The 25,525-nt window shown below is 66.1% G+C and overlaps 2 protein-coding genes across 7 annotated transcripts; one reads left to right on the plus strand and one right to left on the minus strand.

Moving 5' to 3' along the window:
- Positions 1-1,752: 1,752 nt before the first annotated feature.
- CPNE5 (copine 5) lies at positions 1,753-12,763 on the plus strand. 6 transcript variants are annotated; one of them, XM_074925199.1, is made up of 21 exons: positions 1,753-1,946; positions 4,209-4,249; positions 4,352-4,398; positions 5,423-5,526; positions 5,812-5,851; positions 5,937-6,013; positions 6,302-6,406; positions 6,521-6,584; positions 6,864-6,967; positions 7,220-7,324; positions 7,845-7,886; positions 7,963-8,038; positions 8,193-8,246; positions 8,326-8,387; positions 8,683-8,729; positions 8,843-9,024; positions 9,105-9,232; positions 9,308-9,410; positions 10,532-10,589; positions 11,105-11,178; positions 11,804-12,763. In XM_074925199.1, exons 1-21 carry the CDS (start codon positions 1,858-1,860, stop codon positions 11,990-11,992), a joined length of 1,791 nt encoding a protein of 596 aa, XP_074781300.1. In that variant the 5' UTR covers positions 1,753-1,857; the 3' UTR covers positions 11,993-12,763. The 6 variants fall into 6 exon arrangements, with proteins under 6 accessions (XP_074781300.1, XP_074781302.1, XP_074781305.1 ...); XM_074925201.1 differs by having other exon boundaries at positions 6,347-6,406; XM_074925204.1 differs by lacking the exon at positions 6,302-6,406 and having other exon boundaries at positions 5,812-5,857.
- Positions 12,764-12,882: 119 nt separating this feature from the next.
- Positions 12,883-24,178, minus strand: SORT1 (sortilin 1). The gene is made up of 20 exons (XM_074925615.1): positions 23,984-24,178; positions 22,084-22,143; positions 21,732-21,805; positions 21,493-21,595; positions 20,498-20,662; positions 20,185-20,258; positions 19,924-19,973; positions 19,511-19,641; positions 19,235-19,379; positions 18,726-18,881; positions 18,463-18,569; positions 17,927-18,029; positions 17,674-17,842; positions 16,826-17,016; positions 16,343-16,532; positions 15,341-15,457; positions 15,031-15,139; positions 14,673-14,779; positions 14,305-14,428; positions 12,883-14,208 (listed from the first exon to the last, which is right to left on the minus strand). Exons 1-20 carry the CDS (start codon positions 24,176-24,178, stop codon positions 14,194-14,196), a joined length of 2,385 nt encoding a protein of 794 aa, XP_074781716.1. The 3' UTR covers positions 12,883-14,193.
- Between the last annotated feature and the right edge of the window lie 1,347 nt (positions 24,179-25,525).

A 25,525-nucleotide genomic window follows, 5' to 3' on the forward strand; every position in this document is an offset into this window, starting at 1 on the left:
GCAGGGGGCAGTTGGTGGTGTAGGATACTGGTCTGCACTGGGAAGCAGGGGGCAGTTGGTGGTGTAGGATACTGGGATGCACTGGGAAGCAGGGAGCAGTTGGTGGTGTAGGATACTGGGATGCACTGGGAAGCAGGGAGCAGTTGGTGGTGTGGGATACTGGGATGCACTGGGAAGCAGGGAGCAGTTGGTGGTGTGGGATACTGGGATGCACTGGGAAGCAGGGGGCAGTTGGTGGTGTGGGATACTGGGATGCACTGGGAAGCAGGGGGCAGTTGGTGGTGTAGGATAACTGGGATGCACTGGGAAGCAGGGAGCAGTTGGTGTAGGATACTGGGATGAACTGGGAAGCAGGGAGCAGTTGGTGGTGTAGGATACTGGGATGCACTGGGAAGCAGGCAGCAGTTGGTGGTGTAGGATACTGGGATGCACTGGGAAGCAGGGGGCAGTTGGTGGTGTAGGATACTGGGATGCACTGGGAAGCAGGGGGCAGTTGGTGGTGTAGGATACTGGGATGCACTGGGAAGCAGGGAGCAGTTGGTGGTTAGGATACTGGGATGCACTGGGAAGCAGGGAGCAGTTGGTGGTTAGGATACTGGGATGCACTGGGAAGCAGGGGGCAGTTGGTGTAGGATACTGGGATGCACTGGGAAGCAGGGAGCAGTTGGTGGTTAGGATACTGGGATGCACTGGGAAGCAGGGGGCAGTTGGTGTTGTCGGATACCCCGGGGGGGGACACACAGGGGACCCCATTTTAGCCCCCTCCTGGGACCGCCCCGGGGGTGTCCCCTGTCACAGCTCCCCCCCCCAGGTCACTGGGCTTCAGGTGGGTGGGATGGGGGTGGCAGTGCTGCCCCCCCCCGCCAAACCTGGGCTCCCCACGTGGTACTGGAGACCCCCAGACTGGCACCCAGAGTCCCCATGAGTGGGGGTCCCCACGCCAGCACGCAGTGTCCCCCCCCCTTGCACTGGGTGTCCCCCCTTGGTGGCTTTTGGGGTCCCAGAGCTGCCCTGGGTCCCTTTGCTCTTTCTGTAGGACCTACAATAACACCTGGGCTGCAGCAGGGGGAGCTGGGGGCTCCAGTCTGACTCCCAGTCTGCCCAGTGCCCCCAGTACAGCACCGCCCCAGTGTCCCCTCATCCCCATGGCCAAGGCTCTGGGGGAGGCACAGGGAGGTACTGGGGGCTGCACTGGGAGGACTGGGAGATCCCAGGGCAGGATCTGGGACAGTAGCGGGAGCCCCTGAGTGATACTGAGGATGGTGTGGGGGTGGTACTGGGAGATACTGGGCCACACTGGGGGCACTGGGAGACCCTGCACCTGCAGGTGATGAGGCTGAGGAGGCACTGGGGGGTGTCTGGGAGGAGTGGGTGGACTGGGAGCGTTCCCGGGGTGCAGGGTGGTGCCCAGAGGGGTCCCACGGCGCCGGGGGGGACGCTGGGGGTCCGGGGGGTACCGGGTGGGGTACCGGGTGGGGTACCGGCGGCAGTACCAGAGGTCCGGGGCGTTGCCGGCGGTCTGGGGGCGATTCCGGGGGCAATGCCGGGGGACTGCGGGCGGCCCCGGGGTTGATACCGGGGGCGGTACCGGGGGTCCGGGGGCGATCCCGGGGACCTGGGGGGGATCCCGGGGGCGGTACCGGGGGCGGTGCGAGGGCGGTACCGGGGGCCCCCGGGGGCGGTATCGTAGGAAACACCGGGGCAGCCCCTCGGCGCGGGGCCGGGGCCGGGAGCCCCGGGCGGTGCCGGGGGCGGTCCCGGGGCGGAGCCGATCCCGATCCCGATCCCGGTGCCGATCCCGGTGCCGGTGTCGGGGCGCGGGGGCGGCCGGAGCGGGGCAGCGGCGGAGCCCGGGGCATGGCGGGCCTGGGCGCCCCGGAACCGGGCAGCGGCCCCGGCCCCGGCCCCGTCCCGGCCACCCGGGTGGAGCTGACGGTGTCCTGCAGGTACCGGGGCTCCGGCGGGAGCGGGCACCGGGGGCGGCGGGAGATCGGCGTTGTAGCGTACTGGGAGGCACTGGGAGGCACTGGGGAGCGGGGGCAGTCGGCGTTGTAGGATACTGGGATGCACTGGGAAGCACTGGGGAGCGGGGGCAGTCGGCGTTGTAGCGTACGGGAGGCACTGGGATGCACTGGGAGGCACTGGGGAGCGGGGGCAGTCGGCGTTGTAGCGTACTGGGATGCGCTGGGAGGCACTGGGGAGCGGGAGCAGTTGGCGTTGTTGGATACTGGGAGGCAGTGATGAGTAGTGGGTAGTCGGTGTTTTTGGATACTGGGAGGCACTGGGATGCACTGGGGCTGCGGGCGGCAGTGCGCGTTGTAGGATACTGGGAGAACGGGGAGCACTGGGGCAGAGGGAGGGAGTCGGTGTTTTTGGATACTGGGAGGCACTGGGGGAGGGAGGGAAGCACGGGAGGGGTCGGGTACTGGGGGCGTGGGGGACACTGGGAGAGCCGGGGGTGCTGGGGGGGTGGAGTACTGGGAAGCACTGGGGGGGTGGGGGGCTCGGGGGGGCACTGGGAACATGGGGGCACTCGGGGCGTGGGGCGCTGGGAGGCACTGGGAGGAGTGGAGGGCTCTGGGGATGGGGGTGCATGGAGGGGCCGACTCGTCGTTCAGGGTGGGGGTTATGGGGGTGCCCCCCCCCCCCAAGGTGGGATCCTGCCCCCCCCGCGGGTGCCAGCCTGGGGAGCTCGGGGGGAGGATGTGGGTGCTGGGAGCTGTCCCTGGGGGTGCTGGGGACCAAAATGGGGGGCCGGGGGGTGTGTGAAATGCCACCGACCCCTACCCGTGTAGGGGGGTGCCGGGGAATGACCCCCCTGCCCCCCCTCCCCCAGCACCCTCTGCCCCCCCTTTCTGCAAGCTGGGGGCCCGCTGGCTCTGTGTGCCGGGGTGTCCCTGCTCCCCTGCCCACACTCGGTGCCCCCCCGACCGTACTGGGTGCCCTGTGCCCCCCCGGCTGCATCAGGTGCCCCCCCCGGCCCTGCTGGGTGCCCTGTGCCCCCCCGGCTGCAGCGGGTGCCCCCCCGGCCGCGCCGCCTGCGGCCGCTCCGACCTATTTTCCTCCCACTCCATCGTGGGCCGGAGAAATTCCCGTCGGTTGGACACTGCTGGGCGCTGCGGCGGGGGGGGGCTGGGGTGTCCCGTCCCCCCCACAACCCCCCTCGGAGCTGCACCCCAACATGCAGCTGTGCACCCCCACGTGCATCACGGAGCACACGCAACTTTGCACACACCCCACACCCCCCCCACACCCCCACGACACGGGGCACCCCACAACTGCGCACAGCCCGGCACGTAGTCCCGCACCCCGCGACCCCCCCCAGCCCTGCACACCCTGACGCACGACCCTGCACCCCAACACGCAGCCGTGCGCCCCGACGCACGCCTGTGCACGCTGTCACACGGCCACACACCCCGACACACACCTGTGCACCCCGACACACGCCTGTGCACCCCGACACACGCCTGTGCACGCTGTCACACAGCCACGCACCCTGTGACACGCCTGTGCATGCTGTCACATGCCTGTGCACCCCAACACACACCTGTGCATGCTATCACACGGCTGCACACCCCAACACATGCCTGTACACCCCAACACACGCAGCCGTGCACCCGGACACACGCCTGTGCACCCCGACACATGCCTGTGCACACTGTCACACGGCCACGCACCCCAACACACGCCTGTGCACCCTGACACACGCCTGTGCACGCTGTCACACGGCCACGCACCCCGACACACACCTGTGCACCCCGACACATGCCTGTGCACCCCGACACACGCCTGTGCACACTGTCACACGGCCACGCACCCTGTGACACGCCTGTGCACGCTGTCACATGCCTGTGCACCCCAACACACACCTGTGCATGCTGTCACACGCCTGTACACCCCAACACACACAGCCACACACCCCAACACATGCCTGTGCACGCTGTCACACAGCCACACACCCCGTGACACACTCCTGTGCGTGCTGTCACACGGCTGTGCACCCCGACACCCAGCACCCCCCAGATGCGTGGACACCCCGACACCCAGCACACCCGTGACCGGGCACACTCCAACACTCTGTGACACACAGCCGGCGCACACCCGGCTGGGCGCACAACCACACACACAACCCCGCCTGCGCACCCAGCTGTGCGCTCACACTCACGCTCACGCCCGCAGCCGTGCCCCAGCGTCCCGTCTCCCCACAGGCAGCTCCTGGACAAGGACACCTTCTCCAAGTCAGACCCACGTGAGTGGGGTTTGGGGGGGGTGCTGGGGGATCTCGGGGTGCCCAGGGGGATCTGGGGGGGTCCCCGGGCACCCCCTGACCTGCTCCCGCCTCCGCCCACAGTCTGTGTGCTCTACACCCAGCGCCCCGGCTGCAAGCAGTGGCGGGAGGTGAGTGCCTGGACAGACAGACGGACGCTCGGCGGGGTGGGGGCCGGGGTGGCCAATCAGCATGTTGGGGTGCTGGCCGGCTAACCAATCAGCATGTTAGATGCTGGCCTAGCAGCATGTTGGGGTGCCAGCCCGTTGGCCAATCGACATGTTGGGGTGATGGCCAATCAGCATGTCAGATATTGGCCAACCAGCACGTCAGGGTGTTGGGGTGCTGGCCAATCAGGATGCTGGGGTGCCAGCCGGTTGGCCAATCAGCATGTTGAGGTGATGGCCAATCAGCATGTGAGATGTTGGCCAACCAGCACGTCAGGTTGTTGGGGTGCTGGCCAATCAGCATGTTGAGGTGACAGCCTGTTGGCCAACTGCATGTTGGGGTACTGACCAATGAGCACGTTGGGGTGTTGGCCAACTGGCCAATCAGCATGTTGGGGTGTTGGGGTGTCAGCCAGTTGCCAGTGAGCAATCCACACATTGGGGTACAGCAGCCAGCCAACTGGCATGTCAGGGTGCTGGCCAATCAGCTTGCTGGGGTGCAGCCAGCCAGCCAATGAGCACACTGGGAAACTGGGGAGCATGTTGGGGTGCCGGGCAGCCGGCCAATCAGCTGTCGGTGTGCATCCAGCTGGCCAATCCGGGCACTGCCAGCCCCGAGGAGGGGACACTTGGGGACGCCCCTTGGGGTGCACAGGCCCCCCCTCCCTGCTCCCTCCCGCCCCCCGCCCCGCTGTGCCCTGTAATTAACTGCCGCTTAATTGAGGGGCTTCGGGCCTTAATGAGCGGGCGGGGGCTGGGCAGGACGTGGCGCCAGCCCCGCGACAGATGACAAAGGGGCACCTGGGCCCGCCGTGCCTGGCCCGCGTGTCCCCTCCCGCGCCCTGCGGCACCTCGCACCCCACACGTCCCCCGACGTCCCCCCGCTGTCCCTGTCCCTCGCTCCATCCCCCCTCTGGTCTTATTCCTTCATCCCTGTGTCCCCATGTCCCCATACCCCATGTCCCCTTGTCACCGCTGTGTCCCCCAGTTCGGCCGGACCGAGGTCATCGACAACTCCCTGAACCCCGATTTTCTGCGCAAGTTCGTCCTCGACTACTTCTTCGAGGAGAAGCAAAACCTCCGCTTCGACCTGTGAGTGTCCCCGCTGTCCCCCCAGTGTCACCCCCCTGGCCACCACAGCCCCCAGCACCGCACCCCCCTCCCCACCTCCTCACTGTGGGGCTGGGTGCAGTGGCTCAGGCGATGCCACGCGGGCGCTGGCATCTGTCCCCGTCCCAGGCGTGTCCTTGTCACTATCCAGTCCCTGTCCTTGTCCCCCTCCCTGTTCTGTCCCCATTCCTGTGCCATCGCCATCCCTGTCCCCAAGGCCACCCCATCCCCGCTGCCTCAGCCATGGCTCCCTTGCTCTGTCCCCAGGTACGATGTGGACTCCAAAAGCCCCGACCTCTCCAAGCACGTAAGTGTGAGGCCCCCACTGCCCCCCCCCAGACCCCGTGGCTCTGGGGACAGGGACAGACCCCAGTGACACCACGGCTCCGCAGGATTTCCTCGGCCAGGCCTTCTGCACCCTGGGTGAGATCGTGGGCTCGGCCGGCAGCCGCCTGGAGAAACCCCTGACGTGAGCCCCCCCTCCCTGCGCCTCGGTTTCCCCCGGGGGGGGCCCCGTGCTGGGCTGGCTGCCCGGTGTCCCCATCTCCGTGTCCCCCCCCGTCCCCAGCGCTGGCGGGGTGCCGAGTCCTTATCGGGGTGTCCGGGATGGAGACCAGACCCCGGTGCCGACAGCCCCGGCTCCGGGCTGCCCCGGGCTCCCCGTGTCCCTCACCAGCCCCTGCCTCAGTTTCCCCGGGGGGGGGTGTGTGTGTGTGTGTAGTGTCTGGATTTTTTTTTTTTTTTTTTTTTTTTGGAGGGGGGGGGTGTCCCCTCCATCCCCCCTCCGTGTGTGTCCCAGCAGGATGGGGACAGTCACCACACATGCCCGGGGCAGGAGACCCGCTCCGGCTCTCTCCAATGGGTGAGTTTTGTGCTCAGCCCTGGGGGGACACACACACACACCCCCCCCCGGCTCACTCTGTGTGTGTGTGTGTGTGTCCGTGTCCCCACTCCCGGCTCACGGCCCCCCCGGCAGCGGCATCCCTGGGAAGAAGTGTGGCACCATCATCCTCCTCGCCGAAGAGCTGGGCAACTGCCGGGTGAGCCGCGGCTGCGGGGAGGCGAGGGACAGTCGGGGGACACCATACTGGGGGGGCTGAGACACCCCCCCCTTGCCTCCCCCGGGCTGCACCCCCCCTGGGCCTTCCTCACTCTGGGCTGAGGAAGATGAGGGTCAGGGCTGACCTGTCCCTGTGGCGTGTCCCATGGGTCCTGGGTCCACCAGCCCCCCCCCCCGAGCAGCACCCACCCCGGGATGCTGCACCCCCGATGTCCCCGGGGGTGCGGCACTGGTGACCCCCCCCCGGTCCCCACCGCAGGACGTGGCCACGCTGCAGTTTTGCGCCAACAAGCTGGACAAGAAGGATTTCTTCGGCAAATCCGACCCCTTCATGGTCTTCTACCGCAGCAACGAGGATGGGACGTGAGTGACACCCCCCCAAAAATACGCAGTGACACCCCCCCTTGCACCACAGCGTGGGGTGGGGACACCCCCCCCGACCAGGGGACACACCTCAGGGAGCTGCAGTGGGGCTAGGCTGGCTTTGGAGGGGAGGGGGGGTCTCCAAAAATCACCTCTGGGGTGACAGGGTGGGGGGTTGCCATCAGGGGGTGACCCCCTTGTGTCATGTGTGTGTGTGTGTGTGTGTGTGTGTGTGTGTGTGTGTCCCGGCAGCTTCACCATCTGCCACAAGACGGAGGTGGTGCGGAACACGCTGAACCCGGTCTGGCAGGCCTTCGCCATCCCCGTACGCGCCCTCTGCAACGGCGACTACGACCGGTGAGCACCGGGTCCTCCCGGGGCAGGCGAGGGCGGCCGCTCTGCACCCTCTTCCCACAGTCTCTGTGGTCCCCACGCCGATACCCAAACCCTCCAGCATGCCCACGCCTATGCTGCGTGCCTCAGTTTACCCATCTGGGCAATGGGCTTCATCGCAGAGCAGCGCCGGAGGGGTGGGTGGAGGACGGGGAGGTGGTGGTGGGGGGTGTGTGTCCCCCCCTAAAACCGGAGTCGCCGGCTGCGTGTCCTGGCAAACAAAGCTCAGCGGCGTCGCGCCGCTGGCTTGGCCCCGTGTCGGACGTTGCTGTGGCAACGGTGGATAAAAATATCCCACCGAAAATGCCTGAGGAGGAGGAGGAGGAGGAAGGAGGAGGAAAAGGCCCATGGAGGCGTCAAAACAAACCCACGGGGAGCAGGTGCTGGGGGCGGCCCCAGGGACCCATCGCAGCCCCCGGGGTGGGGGTCTGGGGTTTTGGGGGTGCCTGGAGGTGGCTCTGACACCCCCCCCCTTGCCTTGCAGAGCCATCAAGGTGGAGGTGTACGACTGGGACCGCGATGGCAGGTGAGTCGCGGGGGGACACCCCCCCACCCCCCAACCCTGCACCCCAACTGGCGGTGACCCCCCCCTCGCCCCACAGCCACGACTTCATCGGGGAGTTCACCACCAGCTACCGGGAGCTGGCGCGGGGACAGAGCCAGTTCAACGTCTACGAGGTGAGGCTGAGAGCGGGGACAGGGGCCCACGGGGGCCGCGGGGGGGTCCCAGCTGCACCCCTGGGTGTCACAGTCCTTGTGCTGCACCCCAAGGGGGTTACAGCCCTCCCAGGGTGACCCCAGCACCCCTCCACACACACACCCCCCCTCCCAGGTGGTGAACCCCAGGAAGAAGATGAAGAAGAAGAAATACCTGAACTCGGGGACGGTGAGGATGGGGGGGACGTGGGGAGGGGACCCGGGGGGCTGCAGCCACTGTCCCGCGCTCAGCCCCCTGTCCCTGGCAGGTGACGCTGCTGTCCTTCGCCGTGGAGTCCGACCACACCTTCCTGGACTACATCAGGGGCGGGTGAGCAAGGGGGGGGGGGCGACGAGCCTCAGTTTCCCCATCTGGATCCCAGGGGCTGCACCGGAGCTGGGGGGTCCGGGGGGGGGCCTGGGCAGGGTGTTCCCAGCACCCACAGCTGGGTGCAGGGGGGTTAAACCTCAGTGCTGGGAGACCTGGGGGTGCTCTGGGTTGGGGTCTGCGGGCCAAGAGCTGGCCTGAGGGGGGGGCTGCCCCCACCTATACCCACAGATCTCATCGTGCGCCCCCCACCCCAGGTCCCTAAAGCCTCTTCCCCTTCCCCCCTTCCCTCTTCCAGGACCCAAATCAACTTCACGGTGGCCATCGACTTCACCGCATCCAACGGTGAGCGCGGGGCTGTCCCCTGTGGGCGTTACGGATCGAGGCGGGGGGTCCTTGAATCACTGAGGGGGGCTGGACCTGGCCTGGCTGAGCCCCCCCCGCCTCTGCCCGCACAGGGAACCCCTCGCAGTCCACCTCGCTGCACTACCTGAGCCCCTACCAGCTCAACGCCTACGCCATGGCCCTCAAGGCGGTGGGCGAGATCATCCAGGACTACGACAGCGACAAGATGTTCCCCGCCCTCGGCTTCGGCGCCAAGATCCCGCCTGATGGCCACGTGTCCCATGAATTCCCGCTGGTGAGGGGCTTGTGTGTCCCTTCCTGGGGATTTGGGGACGGTTGGGGACATCGGCAGATGTCTTGGTTGGGGTCTTGCAGAACGGGGACGCGGCCAACCCGGCGTGTAGCGGCATCGAGGGCGTCCTGGAGGCGTATCACCGCAGCCTGCGCAGCGTCCAGCTCTACGGACCCACCAACTTTGCCCCCGTCGTTAACCACGTCGCCCGGTAAGGGGGGGGGGGTGTCCCAGCACCCCTTTGGGTCACTGGTCACCCCGCTGTCACTGATGGGGTGTCCCCCAGCTCGGCAGCGGCGGTGCTGGATGGGTCCCAGTACTTTGTGCTGCTCATCATCACCGACGGCGTCATCTCGGACATGGCACAGACCAAGGAGGCCATTGTCAACGTGAGTCCTGCAGATGGGGGGCAAGGGTGGGGTGCTCTGAGCTATCTGGGGTGCACACGGTGCGGTGTGGGTGCAGTAACCAGCTGGGGAGCCCCAAAATGTCCGGGTACCCCAACCATGGGGGCTTGGGGTTGCCTCTGGCAGGGGTGCAGCAAGCTCTGTGGGTGCAACAACCACTATGGGGTACCCCAAGAGGGGTGCCACCCCCAGCCAGATGGGGTGCCCCAAGCTGTTGGGGTGCCCGAGCAAGTCGGGGTGCTGGGTGCCATCGGTGGTCAAGGACATGGTGTCGCCTGGAGGGGGAGGCGGGGGGAAGCTCCTGCCTCCTCCCACGAGGGGCCTGCGAAGAAAACCAAAGCAGTTTGGTGCCAAGGCGGCTCTTGGAAGCGCCAACAGCACCTTTGCCCCCACAAGCGCCGTGCTCCGGCCTCCCCACCGGGCCCCCCCGGCTCACCCCGGCACCCAGGCGAGCTGGGAGCTTCATTCCTCCTCCTCCTCCTCCTCTGCATCCCCCACCCCCCCTTGCAGGGCCTCTGCCCCATCTTGGCTCCCCGATACCCGGGGCAGCGGGAGGGTTGGGGATGCTGGAGCTGAGCGTGGGTGCTGGGGGGGGGGCAGGAGGCCAGTGGGCCCCCCAGTGCTGGGTGTCCCCGGGGGGGGCCTCCCGGCAGGAGCAGGAGGGAGCGCAGCCCTGGCAATAGGATTTTGCTGCTTTATTTAACACCCCGGGTGCTCTTTGGGGTTGGTTTTGGGGGTGCTGGTGCTGCACCGAGAGGCCCCCATCCCCCGTTTTCGGTGCTGGGGGTGGTCACTGTGCCCATCACAGCCCCGGGTGCAGCCCAAAGCATTGGGGTGCCCATCCCCACCCTGAGTGCAGCCGGTGGCAGTGATGAAGCCCAAAACGGAGCAGAGAAAGTTCTGGGGTGCTCCGTGCGCCCCCCACTGCAACACCCGAGGGGTGTCACCCTGTTCCCCCCAGTGGCAAAGACGCTGCACCCCGGGGCCCGGCGGGTGCAGGGGGATTAATGCCAGGTGGGATGGAGCTGGGGAGGGGGCTGCATGTGTTAAATTTGATGCCTTTTTTTTTTTTTTCCCCTCGCCCCCCCTCCTGGCTGCTGCAGGCTGCCAAGCTCCCCATGTCCATCATCATCGTGGGGGTCGGCCAGGCCGAGTTCGACGGTAAAACTGGGGGTGTCCCCATTCCACTCCCGCTCAACAGCCCCCCACTGTCCCCAGGAGGGGCTGGGGGGGGTCAGGGCAGGGTTTTGGGGAGGGGGGAGCACAGCTGCCTTTGGCTGCGGGGGAAATATGAGGTGAATTCGTTGGGGCTCAGCAGGATTCACTGCAAGCTGTAGGGGGGGGTGTGGGGGGGTGTGGTTGTGAGTGGAGGCGTTCATTAGGGCTGAATGAGCTCCCTGGGGTGTGTTTGGCGGGGGGGGGACACACACAGCCAGCCCCCCCCCAGCAGCCGGCTGCTCTGCCACCCGGCAGGCAGCGAAGCCAAATTAAATCTCCCCCAGTAATTGCCACTGATGAATCAGCCCCGCTCCCCTGCCTGCACATGCCTGCCTGCAGCTGCCAGGGCTGGGGGCTGCTGGCTGGGGGGCTGGGGGGGGCGAGTTAAAGGGGTCCCAGCCTGCGGGGGGGGACTCAGGTGCTGCTGACCCCCCCCTCGCTCCCCCCCTCCCCTGCAGCCATGGTGGAGCTGGATGGTGACGACATCCGCATCTCCTCCCGCGGCAAAGTAGCCGAGCGTGACATCGTGCAGGTACCAACCCCCCCTGTGTGGGGAGCAGGGACCCCCCCCCATGCTGGCCCAGCAGGGGGGGGCATAGCGGGGCACCCCAAATGGGCCCTGTCACTCCTGGGGTGCACTAACTGGTCCCAGCATGGAGGGACGGTGAGATGGACTGGAGGTTGGGGGGTGTATGGGGATGGGGGGGGCACTGGGACACAAGGATGTACTGGGACATGGAGGGGGGGGCAGGTACAGCAGGACATGGGGGGGCACTGGGATATGGGGGGGGGGATGTACTGGGAAATGGGGGTGCACTGGGCCATGGGGGGGTGTGCTGGGACATTGAGGGGGGGACATTGGGACGTGGAGGGGGTGTGCTGGGCTATGGGGGGGATGCACTGGGCCATGGAGGGGGGGGGGTGTCTTCAGTGGGGAAAAAGGGGTGCGCAGGGCCTTGGGTTGTACCTGGATGTGGGGGTGCACTGGGATGGGGGGGGTACACTGGGACATGGCAGTGGACTGGGATTTGGGACACGCGGGGACACTGGGGATGGGGAAGGGGCACTGGGATGTGGGTCTGTGGGGGGGGGGACACACCGGGCCATGGTGGGTCCCCTCAAATCCTGGGGGGTGTGTGTGTGTGTGTGCCCCCCAGTTCGTCCCCTTCCGTGACTACGTGGACGGGGGGGGCAGCCCGGTGCTGAGCATGGCTCGCCTGGCCAAGGACGTCCTGGCCGAGATCCCCGACCAGTTCATCTCCTACATGAAAGCGCGGGGCATCAAACCCCAGCCCGCCCCCCCCAGCCCCGAGCCCCCCGGCCCCCCGGTGCCCCCCGAGCCCTGACCGCACCTGGCTGGCACCCCGCGTCGTCCCCGCCCCCCCCGCCCCAACCCCAGTCCCGGGGCTTGGATGTTTTTCTGAGCCCCCCCCCCCCCTTTCTTTGGCAAGGGATGAAAGACCCTGGGGGGGGTGGGAGGGGGTGTGTGTGTGTCCATCTCCTCCCCCCCCACCCCAAAGCCCCATAAATCACCTTTTCTGGGGTTCTCGGGGCGGGGGGGTGGGTGGTGGTGTGTGTGGAACCTTCGCTGGTTTTGGAGCACCCTTGGCCATGGTGGCCCCCCCCTCCCCCTGCACCCAGCCAGGACCATGGTGGCTCGTCCCCATCCCGGTACCCCCTGGACCGGTGCTGAGGTCCACATCCTGCCACCCCCCCAAAAAAAAAGGGGCATGGGGGTCGTCCCCCCCCCCAATCCCCCCCTTGAGCACAGAGCCAGGATGGACAAGAGCCCCACTGCCCCGCCCTACCCTTTTGCCCCCCCCCCGCTCAAGGCGTGGGGTCCCCTCCGGTGGCCTTGGTGACATTCAGAGCGTCCCCAGTCCCAGGGGGTGACATGACGCATGCCAGCCCCCCCCCCCCCCCAGACCCATTGGCACCCCCCATCCTCCAGCAATGAGTGCCAGCTGCTCCCGGGGGGGTTCCCAGGTCCTTTTTTGTGTCGTGTGTGTGTCCCCCCCCTCACTTTTGTACTTGCATGGACGGTCCCTCTCCGTGCCACCCCCCCCCGGGCCCGTGTCGCGTGTGCGTCTGCTGTGGGTTTGTATTGAGTTGCCTTAAACCAGAATAAATTATAGTCTTTTTAATTACTGCCACCGCCCAGGTCGCCTCCAGCACCACCCCTGCAAGGGGTGACCCCCCCGCCCCCCCTCAACCTCCCCGACACAGATCAGGGCACACAGGGTCCGTTTTGGCTTTATTTCTAATAACCCAAATATTGCAAATATACAGAAAAATACCAGTACAAAGTTATAACACATCCAGGTTTATTTACAGGACTCTGCACTGGCCTTGGGGGGGGGGTGTGTGTGTTCCCCCCCCCCCCCTCCCCATCCAGGCCACAGGGTGGGGGGGGGCTGGGGTGGAGGGGGGGCACAGGGCTATGGCTTTTCGTTAGGGGGTTACACTCTGTCCCTGTCCTTGTCCCCAGGTAAGTCCTGAGGGGGACGCTGAAGCACATGCAAGAGGTGCTGGGGCTGTGCCCCCCCCCCCCCCAAAAAAAACCTCACTGGAGTTCGTGCTGTGTTGGGGGGGGCAAGGAGGGGGCAGGGGGGAGGCAGGCAAAGCCCCTGTACCCCAGCTGGGGCAGGGGGGGGGGGTCACAAAAAGCCCCCACACCCTGGCTGGGAGGTGGGGGGGCCATTGTGCAGCCCTTCCCCCCCCCCCCCCAAAAAAAAAAAAAAAAAGGGGATTTCCAGTGTAAGGAGACTGTAACAGTGCTGGGACCAAAACCTGGCGGGGTGAAAGCGGGGGGGGGGGGGGATGGAGGGGGGGGGTTGCCAGCCCGTGGTGCCAGGGCCAAGAGAAGGACTGACCTGCCCCGGGGCGGGGGGGGCTGCTCTGAGCCCCTCCCGTCCTGCCTGTGTCCTGCCTGCACCACTGCCAGCTGGGGGGGCAGGGGGCTGAGCCCCCCCTCAGACCCTCGCTAAAGAGTTTCAAGCTTTAATTCATTATTGCTGCATCTCCCTCGGCCAAGGCCAGCCCGGGAGGGGGGGGAGGGACGGGGGGGGGTAGAGCCAAGCTGTTACTCACTGTCATGGGGACCCCCCCACTAAGCTGGGGGGCACAGGGGGGCCCTGGCAGCAAGTGCAGGCAGCCCAGCTCGTATTGCTTTGGAGAAGAAACAGGCAGCGGGGCCGCAGCTGCAGGCAAGCCTGGCTGTGCCCCCCCTCATCTGCCCCCCCCCCGCCCCGGCAGCAGTGACACCTCGTGGCTCATCCCCATCATCCCAGAGCCGACGCTGCCGTCATAGGGGGGGTGTTGGGGGGGTGCTCCCCACGGGGGACACCAGTTCATACTCAGTTGTCCTTAAAATAGCCCAAAAAAGGGAAAAATAAAAGACCCTAAAAGCACCCCCCCTGCCCGCCCCCCCCCGCTGGAAGGAAATATTAAGTTAAACGCCCGCCTGTGTGACCCCCGGGGTGCGGGGGGGCCCTGCCTGCGCGGAGGCGGGTGGGGGCAGCCCGGTGTGTCCCCGGCAGCGGCGCCGCTACTCCAGGAGGTCCTGGGGAAGAGACGGGACCGTCACCCACCGGTGTCCCCTGCCAGGCCCCCCCCTCCTGCCACCCAACAGGCCTGGTGGCCCCCACCCTGCGCTCACCTCGTCAGAGTCATCGTGGTAGCCACCCTTGGTGGCCGGGGTGCCGGGGTCCAGCGCGTCCATCCCCTCCACGCCGTTGGCCTCCGCGTGCTGCCGCAGGACGGAGTAACGATGGACCAGGAACCTGGCGGGGGCAGCGAGTGGGGGGGACACATACACAGAGACGTGAGCACACCGCCTGTACCCCCGGCAAGCCCCCCCTCCCCACCCTGGAGACACGCTGGGTGAAGGGTGGGGGGGGGCTCCGGGGTGTGGGGGGGCTCTGAAGCCTCTCCGTGGTTTGCAGGGAGATGTGGGGAGGGACAGTGTCATCCCTGGGGGGGTGGGAGAGTTGGGGGGGGGCCTCCAGCCACTGCTCAGCTCCTCACCTGCCCCCACAGACGTATTTCTTGATGAGGAGGACTCCAGCCACGGCGGTGACGAGCAGCACGGCCACGACGGCCAGAATGATGGGAGTGGAGCTGGTGGCTGCTGCCTGCGGGGAGAGGAGGGAGCTTCCGCCGCTGGAGGGTGCAACGTACCCCCCTAAACACAGCCAGCACCCCGGGGATAAAAGCCACCATGGCCCGCAGCACCCAGGCGGGATTCAGGCAGGCAAGAGGCCTCAGGCAGATTTAGGCAGGACAGTTCTGCCCATCCCAGATTCGCCGGCTCCGCGGGTCCAGGCAGGAGCTGGCCCCGTGCCCAGCGCTGTCCCCGCGCCTGGCCAGTGTCCCTGTCACCTACCAGCTGGCTGGGGTTGAGGAAGTTGCTGGTGCATTTCTTCTTCATGTCCTTCTCCTCCCGGCTCGGGCTCTCCCCTCCCCAACACTTGTCGCCGGGGATTTTCCGATACCTGGAGATGGGGAGGTGACGCCCGGTGACCCCACCGCTCCCTTGGACACATCCCAGCGACCTGTCAGCCCTCAGCTAAGGTGAAGGGGCAGGATCTGTCCCCGCTGGGTGCAGGGTGAAGGATTCCCCAGGGATTGGGGGGGGGTTCCACCCAGTTCCTCCCCCATTCCTGGCTCCAGCATCGATGCCGGCCAAGCTTTACCCACTGGTCTTGAGCAGCTCCCGTCTGCCGTAGAGGCAGAATTCCAGGTCGTGTCCCTTCAGCTCCGGCTGCTCCACACACACAGACTGGTTCTCCGGGCGGTAGTAGCCAAAATCACTGCGGGGAGAAGGAGAGCTTCAGCAAGGCCAAGTGCCAGCTCATGCACTTGGGCCACAACCCCCCCCTGCATGGCTGCAGGCTCGGGGAGGGGTGGCTGGAGCTGTCTGGAAGAAAAGGATCTGGGGGTTCTCATTGACGAGCAGCTGAACAGGAGCCGGCAGTGTGCCCGGGTGGCCAAGAAAGCCAACGGCCTCCTGGCTTGGATCAGAAATAGTGTGACCAGCAGGAGCAGGGAGGTGACAGTCCCCCTGTGCTCGGCACTGGTGAGGCCACACCTGGAGCGTTGTGTCCAGGTTTGGGCACCTCAACACGAGAGAGATCTGGAGGGGCTGGAGCGAGGGCAGAGGAGGGCAACGAGGCTGGGGAAGGGCCTGGAGAATAAATCCTGTGAGGAGCCAGGGAAGGAGCTGGGAGTGCTCAGTGTGAGGAGGAGGAGGCTGAGGGGAGCCCTCATCCCTCTCTGCAGCTCCTGACAGGACATTGCAGAGAGGCTGGGGCTGGGCTCTGCTCCCAGGGGATCAGGGACAGGACAAGAGGGAACGGCTGGAAACTGCCACAGGGGAGGGTCAGGCTGGGCAGGAGGAAAAAATGTTTCCCAGCAAGAGTGGTCAGAGAGTGGCACAGGCTGCCCAGGGAGGGGGGAGTCCCCATCCCTGGGGGGGTTTAAGGGACGTTGGGATGAGCTGTGGGGGGCTGTGGGGTAGGGGAGAACTTTGTAGAGTCAGGCTGAGGGTTGGACTCGATGATCCCGAGGGGCTTTTCCAACCTGAATGATTCTGTGAGAAAAGGAGATGAGACCCCACTTGGGGACCTGGACTGCAGGAGGGTAACGCCTGGCCCAAAACGGGGACAGAAGGAGGGAGACACGAAGACGGAGGCTACCAGAGGAAATCCTCCAGCGTGCAGGGACAGACGGACGGCTGCTTGGTCACCGTGTAGTCCCGGCCATTCTGACACACCGAGGACTTGCGGAGACGTCGGTATTCCTCCTTGTAGCCCAGTATGCAGCCGTCAGTGGGATCACTGGTGTTGCTGGAGTGCGCCAGCCAGATGGTGTAGTCTTTGTCCTCACCTGCAAGGGAGAGGGCTCAGCACTGTGCCTGAGGAGGGGTCCCCGGGGGAAGGGGGCAGAACCGCCCCAGGGCTCAGCAGGACACTGCCCCAGGGGGACAGAGCCACGGGCAGGGCGTGGGAACCCCAACTGCTCACGCCGTGTGTGTCCCCTGCATTGGGGACCAAAGGCCACAATTCCCCCCCGGGACAAACTGCCACCATCACCCGCACTGATGGCTGGGAGCAAGAGTCCCCCAGCCCAGCCATGGCTGTCCCCAGCCCTGCTTGTCCCCAGCCCCTGGCAGCTCTCACAGGTCCTGCTGAGCAGCTCGCTGAAGTCGATGGTGTAGGAGACCCACTTGCGGGACAGGAAGCTCCCCCGGAAGCCCCAAACGCTGACGTTCATGGAACGAGCCCCCGGCTCGGACGCCAGACCAGTGAAGAAGATGGGGTCCTTGGAGAAAGTGTACTGGTACCAGCACTGCCCTTCGTCTGTCGAGAACCTGCCGGGCGAGGGGTCAATCAGCACCGGGGTGGGCTGGGAGGCACCTCCCACAGCACCCCCCTGCCCCTGCTTTGCTTGGGGAGCCCCCCCGCCAAAATCCAGCGAGGCCCCTCCCCTCCACAGCCTGTGCGTATCCACAGAACCGTCCCAGTTGGAAAAGACCCTGAAGCTCCTCCAGCCCAACCATGACCCTCACCCTGACCCTTCCCAACTCCCCCAGATCCCTCAGCGCTGGCTCAGCCCGACTCTTCAACCCCCCCAGGGATCCCGGGGACTCCCCCCTGCCCTGGGCAGCCCATTCCAACGCCCAACAGCCCCTTCTGCACAGAAATCCTTCCTCAGAGCCAGCCTGACCCTGCCCTGGGCAGCTTGAGGCCATTCCCTCGGGGCCTGGCGCTGGGTCCTGGGCTCCAGAGACTCATCCCCCCTCTCTGCCCCCTCCTGGCAGGGAGTTGCAGAGGGCCAGGAGGTCTCCCCTCAGCCTCCTCTTCTCCAGACTGAACCCCCCCAGTTCCCCCAGCCGCTCCCCAGCAGACCTGTGCTCCAGACCCTGCCCCAGCTCCGTTGCCCTTCTCTGGCCACGCTCGAGTCATTCAATGGCCTTTTTGGGGTGAGGGGCCCAAAACTGAACCCGGTAACTGAGGGGCAGCCTTACTCAATGACATTGACGGGCTGGCTGGTGTGTTCGATGGCGACGATGAGGCCGCCCGAGTCCAGGATGGCGTAATGGTGCGGCCCCTCCAGCATCCGTGCCCAGGTGTAGCCCCCGTCGTCCGAGATGTAGACGTCAGGGCTCATCACCGAGATGGCCCCCCCGACGCTCCCTGGGAAAAGGGGGGAGCACAGCGTGATTCAGGACACACACACACATGCAAATACAGACTCTCCATCCCCGCCAGGCTCGTTACCGTGGGCGATGACGATGCCGACGGCATTGGGCTCGGAGAGGGGAGCCATGGGGACGTTCAGCTTCTGGGAGATGCTGTAGGAGGCGTGGATGTGGAGGCTGCACTGCAAGCGCGAGAGGAGAGCTCGTCCAGGAGCCCGCGGGGACCACGCGCCGCGGGGGAACGTTCGCCTGGTAACTCCGAGGGGGTGCTGGACCCTCCCCAGCCTGCTCAGGGCTTGTCAGGCAGCCCCACGGTGTGACCCACAGCCCCGCAGTGTGACCCACGGCCCCACGGTGAGCCTCACAGCCCCATGGTGAGACCCACAGGCCCACAGCATGACCCACAGCCCCACAGTGAGACACACAGCCCCACAGCGTGACCCAAGGGCCCACGGTGAAACCCACAGGCCCACACCCAGCCAGCCCCACACCCTTAGTATTCCCAGTGGGAGCTGCAGGATGGATTCACCCACCCCTGAGCATCCCTTCGGCAGAGCCAGGACAGAGGGTACCCAGGGGAATGGGACGCCCCCCCCAGGGCAGGGACAGACCCACCTCTTCCTTGCTCCTGGCTGTGGAGTCACAGGTGGTGTTTTTGGGTTTCCGCAGCGGCACCCACTCCCCACCACGGTCAAAAGTGATGACGGACTGGATGGAGTTGTCTGGCGGGAGGAGGAGGAAGAGGAGGATGCCCAGCACGTCCTAACTCCGCCCTGCACTAGGGTCACGCTCCCCTCCAGCAACCCCCGGTCCCAGATCCCATCCCTGGGGAGGCACAACCCCAGTTTCGGGGTGGGGACGGAGACGCGGCCGCCCACCTTCGGAGAGGACGCTGGTGATGTAGATGCCCCGCAGTGAGGTGACGTTGGTGAAGTCGGTCTCCCCGCCTGTGGTGGTGTAGAGGTGCCGCTCCAAGGACTTGGAGTAGACGATGCCGCGGTCGTCGGAGGTGTAGATGGTGCCAAAACCCGTGTCTGCAAGAGGGACACAGGGACAGCAGTGAGGGAGGGGCTGGGGGACCACCGCAGACTGGCATCAGCGAATCCCCGGGGTGTCTCAGAAAGAGAAGAAACCCCCAAATGCTGCAAAAGGGACCCAGCGCAGTCACAGATCCCCGCGCACTGCAAACCCAAGCCAGCAGCCTGCTAATTAGCAATGCCTTAATGAGACAGTCCTTCCCCCAAGGCGCAGCAGAGTTACCGCTGTGTGGAGAGCCCCGTGCTGGGGTGAGGCGCTGGCTTGCTTGCTGCAGAGAAGTTTCCAGTTGTGTCCCCCAGCCCTGGGATGTGTCCTTGTCCCCATCACACGCAGCCTGGGCCCCACTCACCGCCCGGCTCATCCACGTGCATGAACACCAGGTCGTCATTAGCGGCCAGGATGGAGTAAAATTGCTCGTGCCCAACAGAGGGGAGCTGGGCCATGTTCCAGGTCTCGCCCTGGTCGAGGGAGACGTGAATGCGCCTCGTGGTACCCTGGGGAAGCCAAAGCATCGTCACCCTTCATCCTCCTCGCAGGGAGAGGAAGGGGAGGCCAGGGAGAGCTGCAGGCAGGGACGAGCCACTGCTGCCTGCTCTCCAGCAGTGCCAGGAAGGGGGACAAGGACCTTCTCTGTCATAACGGAGGCAAAAAGAAAGCGTCCTCCCAGCCCGAAGGAGTAAATCTTGGTGCCGATGACCTTGAAGGTCTTGCCGAAGTCAGAGGTTTTCTTTAGCTCCAGTAACCCCAGATCAGCTTCTTAAGAAGAAGGGACAGTGGATTAACGAGCCCGGAGCTGCCTCCAGCTTCGTCAGCTGCCACGGGAGCTGTGTCCCCCTGCAGCGTCCCGATATGTCCCCCTCCGGTGTCCCAGCTCTGGGTACTCCCAGCTAATCCCAGTTTTTCTGCTGGGATCACCGTGCTCTCTGTGGGGGGCTCTGCTGGAGGGTGGATCTGTAGGGGTAAACCAGAGCCCCCCACAGAGCCCCCAAAGTGATGGGGGGCCCCCAGAGAGGTGACTGGAGATCAAGAAGCACTTACTGCAGGAGTTGTTCAGGTAGGTGGTGAAGAAGATGGTGTCGTTCACACCCCTGAGGAAGAGGAGGGGAGGGGGGGACACACACACACCCAAAAGCAGGTGGGACAGGGTGGCCCAGGATGCCACCACCCACAGATTCATCCCATCCCTCAGAGAGGGGCTTGGGTAGGTGGGTGTCCCCTTGCTGCTCAGGCTGCAATCAGCCCCCCACCCCCCCCAATCATTTCCCTGCCTCCCCCCCCCAAAAGCAGGCAGCCACTCACCACTTGGCCAGGCAGACGGCTTTGTGGATCTCCTCCCACTTCTCCCCAAAATCCTTGGAGACCCAGAGGCCGTTCTGCAAGAGCCGAGAGGTTGGTTATGGACAAGCTCCCCAACCCCCAACAGCCTCCCCCCAACTCTGGGGCTGCAAACCCCCATCCTCAACCGTGTGTGTCCCCCCCAACCCATCCCGGGGCCACACGCATCCTCCAGGCACGGAGCCCCATAGAGCCCTGATCCAGCTGATCCCTGTGGAAGCACCGCCAAAAGCCTTCACTGTCCCCAGCCAGGGTCTCGTCCTGGCTCCCCCCTCACCTCGGTGCTGAGGGCCAGCAGGAAGTCTGAGTTTTGGGGGTGGTAGGTGATCTGCACCAGGGGGTGGAAGGGCAAATCCGTCTGGATGAAATTCTTGGCAAAATCAGAGGAGCGGAAGATCCTGCCGCCATGGCTGCCACCAGAGACGTCACCTGTCAGGATGACCTGGGGGGGGAATGGGGGGTGCTCAGCCATGCCAGGAACTCAAAGGAAAAACCACCACAGCCCGTCCAGCCTGGGGTGGGGAGCTGCTGGGTGCGGGGGGGTATCCTGGCTCGGCAGCATCCCAACACAGAATCCCAGAATCCTCAAGGTTGGAAAAGCCCTTGAAGCTCCTCCAGCCCAACCATGACCCTCACCCTGACCCTTCCCAACTCCCCCAGATCCCTCAGCGCTGGCTCAGCCCGACTCTTCAACCCCTCCAGGGATCCCGGGGACTCCCCCCTGCCCTGGGCAGCCCATTCCAACGCCCAACAGCCCCTTCTGCACAGAAATCCTTCCTCAGAGCCAGCCTGACCCTGCCCTGGGCAGCTTGAGGCCATTCCCTCGGGGCCTGGCGCTGGCTCCTTGGCTCCAGAGACTCATCCCCCCTCTCTGCCCCCTCCTGGCAGGGAGTTGCAGAGGGCCAGGAGGTCTCCCCTCAGCCTCCTCTTCTCCAGACTGAACCCCCCCAGTTCCCCCAGCCGTTCCCCAGCAGACCTGTGCTCCAGACCCTGCCCCAGCTCCGTTGCCCTTCTCTGGCCACGCTCGAGTCATTCAATGGCCTTTTTGGGGTGAGGGGCCCAAAACTGAACCCACTCAGCGAGGGGCGGCCTCCCCAGTGCCCAGCACAGGGCTCAGATCCCTTCCCTGTCCCTGCTGGCCACGCCGGTGCTGACACAAGCCAGGATGCCATTGGCCTTCTCGGCCACCTGGGCACACTGCTGGCTCCTGTCCAGCCGGGTGTCGATCACCCCCCCAGGCCCCTCTCTGAGTGACACATCACCCCCTCCCACCTTTCCCGAGTTCTCCGGGCCGATGGCCATGCCGAACTCGGTCCGGATGAAGGTGTTGTTGATGAGGCTGGTGATGTCCTTGAAGGTTTTCCCATAGTCCTCGCTGCAAGGGAGGAATCAGCACGGCCGTGAGCTGACACGGGGACTCAGGGCCTGCCCCCAGCCCACCCCCCATGCGTGCTGGTCCCCGCTGTGCCACCCACAGGGTCCTGAGCGGGTCAGGGCAGGGGGGGGCTCACCTGCGGTAGAGCTTGGACTGCCCAAAGCTCACGATCACAAGCGGCACCTGGAACGTCGTCAGCACAAGGATGACCTGGGCAGGGACAGGCAGGGTCACACCCGGAGCTCCAAGGCCAGCCCCCCCACCCCCCCACAAAGGAAGAAGGGCTGTCTTGCCCCCCCACACAAAGGGCTGTCGCCTCCCTGGGCACTCCCCTCCCTCCATCCCAGTCCCTGCTTCAGGTCCCACCGGCCCCGCAGCCCCTCGGGCACAGGAGGGGGCAACTGTGGTGTCCATCTGTCCCCGCCAGAGGGAACCACAGCTGCTGGGCGGGAGGGGGGCTGCCCCCCCAGCACGGCCACAGTGCTTACCCCTGTGCTGTCGCCCACCCAGGAGAGTGACACGGAGCCACTGAGATCGTCAAAGACACACTGTGAGGGAAGAGATGGCAGAAGGACTCTTAGAGCCAGGGCAGGGGGGTGAGCACTGGCCCCCCCCCAGAGCAGGGCAGGGCTGCAGTGTGCCCCATGGCCACCCCCTCCCAGGGGACACTGGAGTCCTGGCGCCTCCCCCTGACACCCAGGAAGGTGACACTGAGCTGTCCCCATGGCACACGGGTGTGGGAGGGTCCCCCCCTGTGCCACTCAGCCCCCACCCACATCGTGCTGGGGCCCCCTCCCCTGCCCCATTCAGACGCTGGAAAAGGCTCCCCCAGCCCATGTCCCCCCGTGTCAGACCATCCCCCCCGGAGCAGGCAGGGTGTCAGGCAGCTGCCCGCAAGCCAGAGACCCCCTCGGTGGCAATGGGGGGCAGTGGTACGGACCGGAGTGCTGGACACAAGTGGGCAGGAGGTTAAGGGCAGTTGGGGACACTCGTGGGGTGCCTGAGGACACTCGTGGGGTGTCTGGGGACAGAGCTGCTGGCAGCCCCCGGCTCTGCCCGCCCTGCCCGCAGCGGGCAGGGGAGGAGGGGCGCCCTGTGCTGGGAACAAGGCCACGGCCATGGCTGCCCCCATCACCCACGGAGGGGGGGTGAGATGGCAGGGAGGGAACCCCACGGTGTCACCCCATCCCCACATCCCACTTGGCAGGAGGCTTCACCTTATGGGGGGAAAAAAAAGGGGAAAACCAACGTGAATTGGCGCAGGACCAGTCAAAGGACTGGTCAAACTGGGCTGGCAAAGCCACCACCACCAAGCGGCAACCAGTGGCAACCGGCAACCGGCCGGGCCGGCAGGGCGGGCACAGATGGTGGCCGAGAGCCAGCGGAACCCGGCACTGATCCAGCACAGATCCTGGTACTGATCCCACACTGATCCCGACACTGATCCCAGCGCAGATGCTGGTACTGATCCAGTACTAATCCCACACTGGTCCTGGCACTGATCCCGACACTGATCCTGGTACCAATCCCAGCACTGATCCTGACACTGATACCAGTACTGATCCCAGCACAGATACCGGTACCGATCCTGTCACTGATCCCGGCACGGATCCGCCCCCCCCCGGGGAGCGGCGCCAGCCCCGGGTTAATGTTCAACTCGCAGCCGCTCCCGCGGTGAGAACAAGGTCGGGATCCCCCTGCAGTGTCCGTCTGTCCGTCCGTCTGTCCGTGTGTCCTTCCCTGCCCCCGAGTCTGTCCGGGGAGGCGTGTCTGCTCCGCGCTGTCTGTCCTGTCTGTCTGTCTGTCCGTCCCTGCTCACGGAGCCCGTCCCGCTGCAGCAGGTGCCTCGGCTGGCGCATGCAGGGCAGTGTCTGTTTGTCTGTCCGTCCGTCTGTCTGTCTCTTAGCGGAATGTCTGTCAGTCCGCCCCCCCTCGGCCCCAGCTGGCACAGGGAGAGCAGGGTCTGTCTGTCCGTCCCAGGGAGATGTAGGGACGAGGGGGGGTGTCTGTGTGTCTGTCCGTCCGTCCCGGGGGACTTCAGGAAAGGGCACGTCTGTCTGTCTGTCTGTCTGTCTGTCCCGCCCCCCCAAGAAATCCCCCCCCCCCCCCCCGCGCCAGGCGCTGTCAGGGCACAGGGCGGGGAGCTCTCTGTCTGTCTGTCCGTCCGTCCGCCCGTCCAGCTCACAAGACTCCGGCCGGGGCGGGGCGGGGCGGGGCGGGGCGGGGGGAGTCTGTCCGCTTGACCCGGACCCCGGGAGGGTCCCCGCCCTCCCCGGTAGCTCCCGGGGGTTCCCCTGTCCCCCGCCCCGGTCGCTCTGGGGGCTGGCTGGCTGTCCGTCCGTCCGTCCGTCCGTCCGCCCGGGCCCGCGGCCCCGCCCGCCGGCTCACCTGGTGCGTGTTGTTGCCGAGGGCGGCCGGGACACCGCGCAGGCCGCCGCAGGCCTCTCCGCCCGCCGCCGCCGCCGCCAGCCCACCGCCGCGGGGGGACCGGGCCCGGGCCCTCACCCGCAGCCCCAGCGCCGCCCCCAGCGCCGCCGCCAGCGCCAGCGCCACCGCCAGCCGCGCCGCCCCGCGCGGCCCCATGGCGACTCCGGCCGCCGCCGCCGCCGCCGCCCCGCCACCGGGCCCGCCGCCACCCGCCCGCCCGCGCCCGCCCCTCGCTCGCCATTGGCGCTCCACGCCCCGCGCCACGCCCCAGCGCCGCGCCCCCGTCTTGTGGTTGGCTGCGGGAGACGTCGCTCTCGGCCGAGTCACACCTCCCCCGAGGCCCGCCCCGCCCCGCGCCTTCTGGTTAGCCCATTCCTTTGTCAATCACCGCCCTCTTCCTCTCGTGATTGGTCAGCAGCGCTTGCACCATGGGCTCGAGCCCACCCTCTGCCGTTTAACCCCGGGCTCTAATCTACCTAGCGACAGCTCTCTGATTGGCGGCGCGGCGAGGGTGGGGAGCGGCGGAGCAATTTTCTGATTGGCCGAAGCGACAGGTAGCCGGGGGCGCGCCAGGCCCACCCCGGCCCATTCACAAGGTGCAGCCGCCCACGTGCGCGGGGACCCCCGGCGGGACGCGAAGGGGTCCCGGGGCTGGGGGGGGCGAGGCACAAGGCCTGGGGAAGCTGCGGGTGGCCGTGGGGCTCAGCGCCTGGTTTTGGGGGCGCAGAGCTAGCAGGGGAGGGGGGACAGGGGACAGCAGCATGTCCCCCCCGGGGCTGGCTCCCCCCGGGCTGGTACAGGCAGAGCCGGGTGTTTCCGTGCCCGGTGACGGTTACACCCCTGCACGTCAGCCACGTTGCACAAGTGGGCTGGAGCGCGGCCCTGCCCTCCCCGGGGAGCGTGGCTGCAACATGTCAAACAACAAACACCCCTGGCAGCCGCCCCGCGGAGAGGGGGGGGCTCCCCCCCTCAAAAGGTGTGTGTCCCCCGCCCGGCTCAGGGCAGGGGGATGGCGGAGAAGGGACCAGAAGTTCCCACCCCCCTTGGTGTCTTCCGTTTCACACTCTCCACACCTAAGGGAAAGCCTCAGGGAGCCCGTACCCACCCTCCCCACTCTCATCCTTTTACTTTGAAAAAAAGGAATTTTCATTTTACTGCTGGGCCATCCTGCTGCCTTCCCCCCCACCCCCTAAGAAGACAATCTACAAGTTTGATGTGTGAAAAGTCCGAGTAAACCCAGCTCTGTGGGGGTGGCATGGCTCAGGTAACCCCAGCGAGGGCGCAGAGGGGCCAATGTCAATCAGGCAGGCGGGAGGTGAGCACGCAGGGCTCCGTTACCCTCAGCCCCTCGCACATTTAGGCTGTTGTCTGTCTGGAAAGAGCTCGGGCTTTTCGTTTGCCAAGACAGATCAGATAAGGAGCACAAAGGCTCGATTTTCACTTACAGGGGAGCTGCTCTCATGTGATGCTGCCACCAGCAACCCATGTGATGAGGGCAGGGCA

The sequence above is a fragment of the Athene noctua genome, chromosome 23 (genome assembly GCF_965140245.1).
Source record: "Athene noctua chromosome 23, bAthNoc1.hap1.1, whole genome shotgun sequence".
NCBI lineage: Eukaryota > Metazoa > Chordata > Aves > Strigiformes > Strigidae > Athene > Athene noctua.

Coding starts and splice junctions, on each gene's coding strand:
- CPNE5 (XM_074925199.1), top strand. CDS start 1,858: ATGGCGGGCCTGGGCGCCCCGGAACCGGGCAGCGGCCCCGGCCCCGGC. Junction 7,887..7,962: donor GACTGGGACCGCGATGGCAG/GTGAGTCGCGGG, acceptor CTCGCCCCACAG/CCACGACTTCATCGGGGAGT. Junction 8,247..8,325: donor AATACCTGAACTCGGGGACG/GTGAGGATGGGG, acceptor TGTCCCTGGCAG/GTGACGCTGCTGTCCTTCGC.
- SORT1 (XM_074925615.1), bottom strand. CDS start 24,178: ATGGGGCCGCGCGGGGCGGCGCGGCTGGCGGTGGCGCTGGCGCTGGCG. Junction 18,882..19,234: donor GCACGTGGATGAGCCGGGCG/GTGAGTGGGGCC, acceptor TCCCTCTTGCAG/ACACGGGTTTTGGCACCATC. Junction 17,017..17,673: donor CAGCCCGTCAATGTCATTGA/GTAAGGCTGCCC, acceptor CTCGCCCGGCAG/GTTCTCGACAGACGAAGGGC.